At 55.7% G+C, this 11642-nt stretch overlaps 2 protein-coding genes across 11 annotated transcripts in view; one reads left to right on the top strand and one right to left on the bottom strand.

The window, feature by feature from the left end:
• The first annotated feature begins 17 nt into the window (after positions 1 to 17).
• On the top strand, positions 18 to 3157 carry PTRHD1 (peptidyl-tRNA hydrolase domain containing 1). 4 transcript variants are annotated; one of them, XR_007508384.1, is made up of 3 exons: positions 18 to 270; positions 768 to 1052; positions 3072 to 3157. XR_007508384.1 is itself a non-coding variant. In XM_049819330.1 (2 exons), exons 1-2 carry the CDS (start codon positions 52 to 54, stop codon positions 936 to 938), a joined length of 390 nt encoding a protein of 129 aa, XP_049675287.1. In that variant the 5' UTR covers positions 18 to 51; the 3' UTR covers positions 939 to 1139. The 4 variants fall into 4 exon arrangements, 1 of the variants encoding a protein (XP_049675287.1); XR_007508385.1 differs by lacking the exon at positions 3072 to 3157 and adding an exon at positions 2097 to 2846; XM_049819330.1 differs by lacking the exon at positions 3072 to 3157 and having other exon boundaries at positions 768 to 1139.
• The window catches only part of NCOA1 (nuclear receptor coactivator 1), a 185307-nt gene continuing 176591 nt past the window's right edge, over positions 2927 to 11642 (bottom strand). For 3 of the 7 annotated variants that reach the window (XM_049819308.1, XM_049819310.1, XM_049819311.1), the window contains exons 16-22: positions 10042 to 10356; positions 9775 to 9876; positions 8275 to 8674; positions 7263 to 7437; positions 5915 to 6098; positions 4928 to 5017; positions 2927 to 3809 (exon numbers count right to left, since the gene is read on the bottom strand). In XM_049819308.1, coding sequence (XP_049675265.1) covers positions 3642 to 3809; positions 4928 to 5017; positions 5915 to 6098; positions 7263 to 7437; positions 8275 to 8674; positions 9775 to 9876; positions 10042 to 10356 — 1434 coding nt within the window. In that variant the 3' untranslated portion in view covers positions 2927 to 3641. Of the gene's footprint in view, positions 3810 to 3899; positions 3957 to 4927; positions 5018 to 5914; positions 6099 to 7262; positions 7438 to 8274; positions 8675 to 9774; positions 9877 to 10041; positions 10357 to 11642 lie in introns of all 7 variants that reach the window. The other 4 variants (XM_049819313.1, XM_049819314.1, XM_049819312.1 and 1 more) reach the window with 4 other exon arrangements.

Raw genomic sequence — 11642 nt, 5'->3', positions numbered from 1 at the left:
AGGCTGTGTGGCCGCCCCTCCCAGTAGGCTGTGCGGCCGCCGTACGGCAACATGGCGGCGCCCGGAGCGGCGGCAGCGGCGGCGGCGGCGCTGGTACAGTACGTGGTGCTGCGGGGGGACCTGGGCCGCCCGCCGCGGTCGTGGCCGTTGGGCGCGGTAGTGGCTCAGGGATGCCACGCCGCCCTGGCAGCCGCGCATGCGCACCGCCAGCACCCCGACACACGCGCCTACCTGGAGTTGGGCGGCGCCATGCGGACCGTCGTGCTGGAGGTGCGCGGGGCAGGACGGGAGCCGGGGGGCACGCCGGGAGCGCCGCGCTGGGGAAGCGGGTGGCCGCCATTTTGAGGCGGGTCCGGCAGAGCCTTGAGGGGGCGGTGTTCATGGCGGTGATCGGGGCAGCCTCTGTGTGGACGTGGGCTTGGGCAGAGCTGTTTGCCTTAGGACGCTGAGCCAGGCAAGCTGTCCACGGAAAAAAAAAAACAAAAAAACAACGCATTTTTGACGGTTTACAACCTGTGTTGGCTCACAAGGCCCAGCTCCCCCACCCCAGTGCTTGCAGAGGCTGGCGGTGCAGCCCGGGGCCTGCAAGAACAAAATGCCTTTTGGGTAAGATACAAAGTACAGGGATTGCCCATCCTCATACCTGTGTGCGGGCAGGCGGCTGCCTCCCTGTGCTGGCCACTGTCCTCGGTGTGAGCTACCTTGCTTGGCCTCTTCCCCGCTGCTCTCGCACCCCAGCCCTCACAGCGGACTGTGTCTCTCCCCAGGCTCCAGATGAAGCTGCCCTAACGGCGCTGGCAGAGACCCTGAAGCAGCACGGCATTGACCACGAAGTGTGGACCGAGCAGCCCGAGAACATGGCCACCTGCCTGGCGCTCAGGCCTTACCCAAAGGACCAAGTGCACCAGCACCTGAAGAAATTTAAATTGCTAAAGTGAGCAGGAAAGGGCACGGGCAGCTCCTCCTCCTGAGCCAATGCCGAGCTCACCCCCGGACAGGTGCCAGGAGGAAAGCCTGTGTCTCGGGAGCACTGTGCTAATGCTCAGCAGAAGGTAGTCTTCTCCTCGTGTGGTGATAGCAGTTACACGGTGTGAAATGGTTCTTTGGTGGGGAGGATTAAATGTTACTCTGTGCAGAAATGTGACTATGTGTTATATTAACCTGCTGTCTACAGGCAGTGGGCTTGCGGGTCGTTCCCCTGCCAGCACAGGCAAACTTGAAAATGTCTCTCCTGCTTTTTAGGGCCGAGTTTTCCCTTGGGCGGCCCTTCAAGCTTCCCCATCCGTCTGTCCATCCATCCTGACGGCTGCTTTCCCCATGTCCGAGCTCCACGAGCAGGGCCTGGCTGTAGGCACAGCTGTCCGGCGGCTCTGGTCCTCCCCATGGATTTGGCGCTGGTTCCGCTGCTGGTGTGGCCGTGCTCCCAGCATCTCTCCCACCTCCACCCCTCGTTCCGTGGCTGCGGAGCCATGCCAGATCGCTTTTTCCTCCCACACCAGCAAGGCTGGTTTGTCCATGATTTTATTCGCACTGAACCGCGCGATGAAACCCTGTCGGGAGCCACACAGACAGCAGACGGCAGCATTGGCCATCGAGCCGGGACTCGCTGCAGACCTCGTTCTGCTGCGTTCAGCCTCGTTTACAGTAAAAATATTTGAAATGAGCCACTTAGTTTAAAAAAAAAAAAAGTGCGTTGTCAGCTAGAAGTGCATGTGCCCCACCTCTCCCTGTCCTGGTTGTGCTGTTAATGCCACTGTCACCCCCTGTCCCCTCCCAGGCCCTGCCATTTCCCCTTTTCCAGAGCTGAAGGTGAGCACGGAGCAGCTCTTCGTGGCCTTGAATTCAGGGCTCGAGGCAGGAGCCATGCGCTGTTTCTCTCGCTGTTCGCTGCCGAAGCCAACCCAAGCAGCGTTTCCACGTTGGTGTTAGGCATGTCGGCAAGCCCCTGCACCGGCAGCCCCCTGCCGAACACCCCGCCGCAGTGCTGGGGAGCTTTTGCCCGCAAATCAAGCGCCGAAACCCCAGTGCTGTGCTCCAGCGGTGAATTCGGTGACTAATAACCACACACACACACTCTCTATATATTTTCTTTTTAGCGCTTTCAGATTTAAGATGCTGGTTTTTGCCACCAAACTCCGCGCACCGGCTAATTTCCAGCTCTCCCCAGTGTGATGAACCGCGGTGAAAGAGGGGTTCCCGGTGCGAGGACCCCGGCTGCCCACACCTCCTGCCCCGGCAAACAGCCCCGGCACCGCTCCGGCATCCCCATCGGCACAGAAACAATGAAACGTTAGCTGGCAACTCCGGTTCTTTTTTTTGTTTGTTTGTTTGGGTTTTTTTTTTTTTTGTCATCTTTAACTCTTGCAAATGTCAATCAACAAAGCTACACATTTTTCCACACACCAGCGCAATTTTTAGAGGGAAAAAAAAAAAAATCCCCCATAGCCACCCTCCCCCCATAAAAGTCAGCAGTGAATATTAAAAGCGACCCCCAACTAAAAGAGAAGAAAACAAATTTATACAGAGCTCAGAGCTATTTACAGTGACAGGCTTGAGGGGAAAAAAAATAAGCTATCTCCCAACAGAGAATTCAATTATTATTATTATTATTTTATTATTATTATTTTAAATAGTTTAAGCTACCTCAGCTGTTAAACACAATCAAAGCAGAAAGAACCGACTGCTTAATTTTATTTAATATTTAATCAGAAAATTTTATCTACAATAATTGACAGACCCCTCCCCCCATCCTTCCCCCTAAAAATTATTGCCGTTTTTTCCCCAAACTGTTCTTTTTTTGTCTTTTTTTGTCTGTTTTTTTTTCTCCTCCTGTTGTAATATACACATTGTAGCCCCCCTCCCCATTTCGCTCGGAGGCCTGAAACCAGCATAAAACATGGAAAAAATGGTGGGTCAAAATACTCTGTTTTGTTTTTTTTTTTTTTTTTTTCTTTAAAACCGACAAACTCACGATTGCTAGAAAAAGCTGATTGTACGCACAAGCGGGCTGGGGCAGAGGGGAGAGAAGGGGTTTTGTTTAAGCGTGAATAAAAAACCGGCTTTTCCCGCAGAAGTCCAGCGCCGATCCCCTTCCGTGCCCCGCGCTGAGACGTGATCAGTGACAGATCCAGCTGAAACTGAGATTGCTCTTCCTCCTCCTCCTCCTCCTCCTGCCGCCGCCGCAGTCCTCCAGCTGCCTTCTCCCCCTCCCCGCCTCCCCGAGAAACCTTCCTCCAGATTAAGAAGCCAGCAAAATGATTACAAAAATAAGAATCATCTGTAATTTTGGCTTGAGAAACCGACTGTCCCGCCTCGTCGCTTCGCCGACATCCAATGCTTTTTTTTAAAAAAAAAAAAAAAAGAAAAGAAAAAAGGAAAAAAAAAGGGGTGGGGGGAAGTAAGGGGGGAGGGAAGAGGGGAAAAAAAGTGGAACAAAAAGGGGGGGGAGAGGGAGGGGAAAAGAAAAGGGGAAAACCCCCACCCCCCCAATAAAACAAAAAAACCCCTTTTTGCTCCAAACACTACGAGCTGAAGAATGGCTGCGGGTTGAGATATCAAAAATCTCAGAAAAATATATAATATATATATTTATATATCTCTGTATGTCTTCTTATTTAAATTTCACATTCCTCGAAAAGCGATTATTCAGTCAGTAGCTGCTGAAGAAGGCTCTTCTGCTGGCCTGGCGGCGGCGGTGGCCCGGCGGCGTTTTTCGGGGTGCCCAAGGGAGCCGGCGGGTTGAGGTAGGGATCTCCTACCAAATTCACTGTACACTGTACGTCGGCAAAGACCTGAACCTGTTGTACCTGCTGGGACACAAAAGAGAAGAGGGGATTTAGCGGGGCCGGGGCAGGGGCCGGCGGCGGCGGATCTGGGTACTACGTGAAGTGGAAACTCACTAGAGACTTCCTCTAGTCTGGAGCCACCCCAGAGAAGAACTCTTCTGTCTTCTTGTCCTATAAAAAGAAAACCGCTGCAACTCATTCGGCTCTGCGAGGTTCATAACGTTGCTCATCCAAAAAAAAAGAAAAAAAAAAAAAAAAAGGATTTTTTTGGGGGGAAAAAAACCAAAAAGAAGCCCAGCCTGGCATCCCCTGGGTGAAGAGGAGCCGCGGCGTGGTGGCCGTGCTGGTGCTTGTGGGATGGTGAGCGAGGTCCAGCGTGGCTGTTTGATCAAAATTAAGAGCTTTGGTGTGTCTCGGTGGCGCTGCCGGCGCGTCCCTAAGGGCTCTGCGAAACCAAGGCTGCGCTACGGGGAAGGGGGAGGCGATGCCGTGACGCCGGCGGGTGTCGGATGAGACGGGGATTGAACCGGATCGTCCCCGGGAGCCGGAGGCATTGGTGCTGGCGGCTGGGCACGCTTTGGTGGTGCTCGGTGCTGCTCGGAGGGACAGGCCGTGTCCGGCAGCGCTGCCCGCAGGGACGGACGCCGCCCCCGCAGCCTCCCCCATCCAAATTTCCTCACTCCGCCGCGCTTTAACGTGGCGGCCTGGCTGCACCGTGGCGGCACAGGGGCCGTCGGCTGCTCCGGTGATGGCTGAGCCTAGGAAAGAAACCCTCCCTGCTCGCTGTCAGCCCAGAGCCGGGGGCGAGGGGTGTTTAGCACCAGCACTCGTCTATTTTTCCAGCTCAGCTGCGGCGTCACCGCTCTTCCACGCCAGCAAGGAGGCCGAAAACGCTCACAGCAGCGGCGTGAGCTTTGATGCAAAGAGGGTTTGTGAGCGGTGCCGGCGTCCCCAAGGGCTGGCTGTCCCCCAGCGCTGGCGGGACTGCGGTGTGCTTCAACCCAACCCTGCCAACCGGGGCTGGCCCCGGTGGAAAGCAAGCGTGCCGAGCCCGTACGGCCGGGGATGTTCAGCCTTTATGGGGGGGGAACCCGTGAAACTCCTCGGGGTACCTGAGATGCGCTTAGCAGTTTCTTACTGACCTGCGCCCCATCTGCTTCTGTTTTCAAAAGGTCAGTGGAGGAAAGCTGGTTGCAGTAAAGGCCCGCGGGTCTCAGCGCTGGGTCATTTACCTGTCAAAAGCAAGATCCAGGCTCAGCTGGGGCTCCTGCATGCCAGAGGGGCACTCGCCACCTTCTCGAGCTGAGTTTGGGGGAGATTTGGGGAGGGTGTGCTCATGGATGGGGCAGTGGCTGGGGACTGTGCTGTCAACATCCTCCCTGCACCGTGAGCTGCAGGGTTTTGGGGCATCTGTGGGGGAATCCCAGTGGGCAGCTGGGACCTGTTTCACCTTTCTACCCTCTCCTGCACCTCTGCTTGGGGCTGCTGCTGGTTCCGGGGACATCTCATCACCAGGGAGCATGAAACAGCACCCAACTGCTCGGTGAGATGGGAAAAAGCCACCAGCTCAGCCTGTGCACCGCAGCCAGCTCAGGGGAAGGACCAGCCTCCTTCCTCGCCAAGCCCCGCGGCTTCTCCCTGGGGAGGCTGCAAGCCCCAGCCCGCGATGTCCCACACAAAGCCAATGAGCCAGGAGCTTAACGGCACTGAGACAAACCCCAGCAGCTAAAAATGTTGGAGGCATCTCAGTCTGGCCCAGGGAGGATCTGACCAAAGGGCTGGGACTGTGGAAAGGTCCATTATCCAACCGTTCCCATTCCCCATTCCTTGTCCCCAGTTTTCACAGCTTCCTGGGGATACACGGCTACAAACGGAGCCATCACCAGCCCACCACGAGGGCTGCAGGTGCTGGAGATGCTTGGCACATCCCTGCACCCCCCCAGGGACACACAGGACACCCTGGGACACCAGCGGCCTTGGGATCCAGCAGAGCGGCAATGCCAGCGGAGGCAGCCAGACCTTTGCCACTTCCCCCTTTGGACACCGGTACCCCCAAGGCCAGAGAAACGAACGCTGAACCCCTGGGAGGTGTCTGACCATCCCAGGAGTGGGGACGGCACGGCACTGACCTGCTCTGAGCACATGGAGTTCATCCCGGGCATCTGCAGCGAGTTCATCTGCATTTGTCCGGCCATGGGGTTCATGTTCTGGACGTTGGTGTTTCCTCCCGCCATGGAGACAGTGATGCTCATGTTGTTGTACATGCCCTGCTGAGCAGGTGCTGGCTGGCTCTGCCCCGCTTGGCTGAATACGCTGAGAGAGAGAAAAAAGCATTACCCGGGTGTACGTGGTGACGGGAGGCACCTCGAAGTGGGTCCTGAGCCCCTGCGGTGGCCTGAGCCGCGACGGCAGCCAGCCTGCTTCTTGGTGAATGCCGAGACCGCCCGCGGCAGAGAGCCGGTGGAGCAGATGGGAGCCCTGCCGGTCCCTGGGGACAGCGGGAGGGACAGGGAGCGTTAGAGGTGCTGCCTGCAGCGAGGCTTAACCAACGCGGAGGCTGAGAGGAAGGAAGGTGGCTGCTGCGGAGATATCTGCCCTCTGCTCCTCCGGTAGCAGGAGGCTCCTCGGTGTGATGGGGTAGAGCAGGAGAAACAAGAGAAGGATCATTACAGGGCTTCAGGCTGGATTAAGGGTCAGTCAGATGCAAAGCCCTGGTCTATGTGACACCGAGTTCACGCCTTCACGCTCCTTCCAGTGCCCTCCTCAACACCCGACCATCCCCACTTCTGCTCCAGGCAGAAGGACAGCTCTCCATCGCAAGGCAAGGTGAAACATCCCACCTCCAACAGAGGTCCCACCCAGCCCGGTAACCTCCTGCTCTGTGCTGCTTGACCAGAACAGGTTAGCTGAGCTACCTGCACAGAGCCAAGATACAAAGCAAGGAATCCCCCAGGTGAGCTTTTGGTTTTTTTTTTTCCCCATTTCTGGAGATCTGAAGCTCAAACCTGACTCATGCAAAAAAGGCAACAAGTCTGGTGAATACTCCTCCCATTTGCTTCCCTATATCACAGATGAACACATCTTAAGAGAGTCATGCAATGACCTGGGACTGCTCGCCTTGACTCAATTTATTGTCATGTTTCCTAAGGCCACTTTCACGAGACATAAATAAGCCACTTGTTTAATTAAAAGCCAAAGACCTGCTTCACATCTTAATCAACATGTGTGCTCATTCATTTAAACGCTGTGGGCTTCCGGCTGCCCCTGAGCTGAGGTGAAGATGAGGACACGGGTTGATGGTGACTTCTGGAGGACATCATAACACAGCCTAAGCTCAGCACGTGTCCTCAGCCAGGCGTCACCTATGGGCACTGCCAGCCCTGCCAACACCCTACCAGGGGACCATCACCTTGGTGTCACCTTCTCTGTGTGTATGTGTCACCTGTGTGCTCCAGCTTATGCCCACCATGATCTTACTTGCTATTCCCCATGGCTCCTTGCTGCCAAGTCTTCATGTCAGGCGACTGGTAGCCCGGTGTCGGCGGAGCCGGCTGCAGCATGGGGCTTTGCGAAGGCGGGAGCTGGGGTGACATCAAGGGGCTGCTGGGGCTGAGCGACGGAGCAAAGGCGGGTTCGCTTTGCTGACCCATGCCTGGGGAAGGACAGACAGCGTCAGGGGTGCCGAGATCCCTGCCAGCAGCCCCAATTCCCTCCTCCTCCCTTGCAACCGCTAGCACTGAACCAGAACTATCATCCTTGACTTTTGGTGTCAGGGTCTCTGATTTTCATTTCGAGCAGCTGTATCGCTCAAATGCAAATATTTCAGGGATGAAGGAGCAGGGAACCCCCCTCTCAAGTGGTTTCCATCGGCAGGTGTTCCTCTTTAGCATCACACGTGGCTGGAAAATAGCCAGGGTAATGATGAGATGATGCCAAAGCAGGTTCCTGCAGGACTTTCGCAGCCACAGAGCAGTTTACTCATCAGTAGTCCACCTTGCTGAGACCCTGCACTGATGCTTGAACGTGAAGACCTTCAAGATGGTGCCCATCTGTGCAAAACTGCACCGGCTCATCCATCCCATAGGAGCTTGGTGCCCACACAAAGAGGCGTAAGCTGCCCGCAGCTCATTTCAGCCATCTCAGCAAGGCTTTGGCCTTTGCTGGAGCATATATATTTAAGGAAGCACAATTTAGAGGACTGCCTTGCAGTTTGATTTTCAAGGAAAGAGTTAAGGAAATGATTTTCAAGGAAAGAGTTAAAGTTGCCCCAACAATAGCTTTTTTTTTTTCTGAGATTCAACCAGAAAAGGTCCCCTGGGAGGAGGAGACCAGGGACCAGACCAGGTTGGGTGAGATGGCCGGGGCTGAAGCCCAGGGCAATGGGTGAGCAGGGCTGGGCTGCAGCATCTTTGGGGGTCTCAGGTCTGCCCTCCGCCTCTCCCTCCCCACCGCTGGATGGCTTTCCAATGCAACCAACTGCTTGACGTACCTGATCCCGAATACTGAAAGATGTTCTGCTGCATCTGCGGGGTCATCCCGGCGCCGAACTGCCCTCCGACGCCGCCCATCATCCCCCTGTTCACCATGCTGCTGCGGTTAGCCAGCGCGGCCTCGGGGTTGGATGCCAGCGGCGAGAAGGGGCTGGTGGAGGTGGGAGGGTTTCCCGGGGTCGTACCGTAGTTTGGGGGGTAAGGGAACTGCTGGGGGGGTGCTTGGGGCAAGCGAGCAGCTCCAATCTGTACCGGGAGCCCGGCGGAGGGAGGGAGGTTGTTTCCGAAGCTTTGCTGTCTCATCAGGATGGCTCGCTGCTGCATGAGCTGCCGCTGCCGGTGCTGTTGGCTGTAGAGCTCGCGCTGGCGCTGGGCCAGCATCTGGGCGTTGAGGGGAGGCTGCGGGGAAGGAGGGGAATGCCCTAATTGTCACCGTTACCCTCCGGTTCTGGCAAACAGCTCAGAGCCCCCCCACCTGCTGCAAGAGCCACGGGTGGTCCCATTCCCCAGCTTGGGGTGCCCATCCTTGGTTTGCAAGAAAGGCTGGAAAAAACCCAAAATGCTGTAAATTGGCCCATTTCTGCCGCTGCAGGGCAGAGCAGGTTGGAGATACTAAAGATCAGCCTCTGCATGTGCCGAATGGCAAAGCTCCAGGAGCCAGAGCATCCCCCAAGCCAGGAAAACAGGCTCTCAGTCACCTGGCTGCCACCAAGCACTCCTCTCCTCTGCGGGACCCACTTCTTGAGGCCTCAGGCCTCACCGGGATGCTCCCATGTGCCAGAGCCCAGGATCCCTGACTTCGACTCTTTTGGTTGTGAGATGTTAAAAAAAAAATTCCCATCCCACAAGCTTTTCCATCACCATGGGCTTGTTCCCCATATGGCCGAGCCAGATGTGTTGGAATTAATCAGCTTAAAAAGCCTGACAAAGCCATCAGCGGTAGAAATTGGAGCTACAATGGGAACTGTTCAGTCCCCTTTCCTATCAGTAATGCTCCCCATAGCACACTAGGGATGTCACACTGCTTCATGTAAAGGCAAAGCCTTCTCTGAGAAGTAGAATAAAGTCACCAGAACTCATCTACACTTTCCAACTTCTCCTCGTACCCAGCAGATGTTTTATCCACTTTATTAGAAGCCAAACAAGAACTTTAGGGCCTGGGGATTTGCAGGATCATTAAGAAGATTCACTAGAGATTCTGGTATTTAAAAGATGGCATCTATTTCCTAAAGATCCTTCTTGATTAAATGTGTTAGCATGTCTTTCTCTAAGCAATAACAAAGTATTTATACCTTAAGCAGGTGGAGGAGCTGGAATAAGGGTGAAGCAAAAAAATACCCGACCCACAGCAGCTCATCTTGCAGCCACCTCTCTGCACGTGGGAGAATTTTTCTCTCCCGTTAATGACAGAGGAGTGAGCCAGGCTGTGCTAACAGGGAGGGCACAGGGATTAACCCTCAATTTTTCCCAGCTGGAGGACCGTGCCACATCCCCCTTACCTGCGGCGTGATCTGCTGCTGCATCCCCGCCCGCATGTTGATGCCCACCGGGGAATTGGCTGCAAACTGGTTGAGGATCGCCTGCCGGTTTTGATGGATCAGCTGGAGGGGAGAAAAAAAAAGCCAGGGAGACCTTCAAAACTCCGATGCAGGAGCTTCCGCACCCGTCCGATCCCTTCCGAATGGGATACGTGGGGCTGCAGGCAGGACCGAAGGTCCCTCTGTCCCCCTGCCCGCGGCCCTGGGATGCGGAGGGGGAAGAATTACCTGCTGCTGCCCCTGCAGCCGCTGCTGCAGCTGAAGTCGCAGCTGGTTGGGGGCCGTCGGGGGTCTGTTGAGCGTCTGCCGGGGTTGCATGGCCATGTTGGTGGGGAAGGCGCCGCGGGGCGGTGGTACCTGCACTGGCATGGGTCCGAAGGACGGCTTCTGCCTGACCATGCCAGGGAAGGCGCCGGGGAGGTTGGTGGTGGGAGAGGCGGAGGAGTAAGGCTGGGGGTACATGCCGGGTTTCTGCTCCATCATGAGCGGTGGGGTGGCTTGTTGGGGCTGGAACCGCTCCGTCAGGGCTTCCAGCCCGCCGCCCTGGCGAAGGCAAAGGAGGAGGAAAATATCACTTTGGAGCCCCAGCGACACCCGACCTCTCCCAGGAGAGCTCAGAGGGGATGGAGGATGTGCCTGCCGTGGGGCAGCTCGCTCGTAAGGATGCTGCTGCCCGTAACCCTCATCTCCCGGGTCACGCTCCAGCCCGTGCGAGTGGAAGCGCAGTGTCGAGGAGGGCATTCAACACCTGCTCCCCGGGGCTTGGCAAACCTCAGAGGGATGGAAATGACTTCTTTTGGCTTGCCTGGGGCCAAGACCGAGGCCAGGCTTTTTAGAAGGGCTCTGGGCTCATCTCCCCAGGCTGGTGGGGGGAAGCGGCAGTGGGTGAGGTGATGCTGCCTTCCTCTGCCTCCCTCTGCCTCCCTCTGCCTTCCTCCTCAGGGTCTGCTAGCACTAAGCTGCTCATCTGGGCTCCAGACAGCAGCACGCCTGGTTGGACAGACCCTAAGGCTTGGAGGATTGACCTGAACGTGGGAAATCTCTCCTTTCCTATTTTTATGCAGCCTCAGAGGCTCGCCTGGAGGAAGAGGGTATGACGTTTCGGGTCCCCATCTGCCCCAAGAGCACCTCGGACACAGGCCATGGCCAAGGGTGGGAGCCATGAACCCCCAGGACTGGAAGAGCTCATGGGGAAGCACGGCTATACTCCTGCGCTTCTCACCGACACCCCACACTAGGAACACATGGGAGACAGGACCTTTTGGTCTATAGTATAGCCATTCCTGTACAAATGAGCCATGTTACAGCCAGGGGATGATTTCCACAACAGCAAATCACGGTAAGATATTCTGTGCTGCTCTAGCTTGGCTCAGGCAGAGAAATCTGGGATTTGAGCTATGAACCCACAGAGAAGCAACACCTCGGAGCCAGAATCCTTAATCTGAGTCCCATGGATTAAGAGAAAGCTGTGTTAAGAGAAACTGGACACACAACCTCCCCCTCCCCCTAGTCCCACTGCCTTTGGGATTTGGTTAGATGGTGCCCATCAAAGGATTGAGGCTTGAAGGCAGGGATGAGGATCTGGGAATGGTGGTGGGGAAAAATATATTGCTTAGGATCAATTAAGATGGTGGTGGGGAAAATTGCTTAAGATAAATTAGGATGGAGTTTATAAGGTTCAAGGACTGGATACCAGGACATAAACTAGCAGCAAGCAATGGCCAGAAACCACGGACCTGCTGAAATGAGGCTCTTTTACTCTTCTCTCCCCAAGCTACCCAGTTTCCAGCTGCCTCCTGATTAAACTGGGTGCAGGTATCTCCAGCACT

Source organism: Accipiter gentilis, chromosome 16 (assembly GCF_929443795.1).
Source record: "Accipiter gentilis chromosome 16, bAccGen1.1, whole genome shotgun sequence".
Taxonomy (NCBI): Eukaryota; Metazoa; Chordata; class Aves; order Accipitriformes; family Accipitridae; genus Astur; species Astur gentilis.
The sequence above is the reverse complement of the archived record's forward strand: the minus strand, read 5'-3'. Positions and strand labels throughout refer to the sequence as shown.

Bases quoted from the DNA above. Each gene is read 5' to 3' on its own strand.
- PTRHD1 (XM_049819330.1), top strand. From the start codon at position 52: ATGGCGGCGCCCGGAGCGGCGGCAGCGGCGGCGGCGGCGCTGGTACAG. The intron at 271-767 runs GTGCGCGGGGCA...GTCTCTCCCCAG, and splicing joins TGCGGACCGTCGTGCTGGAG to GCTCCAGATGAAGCTGCCCT.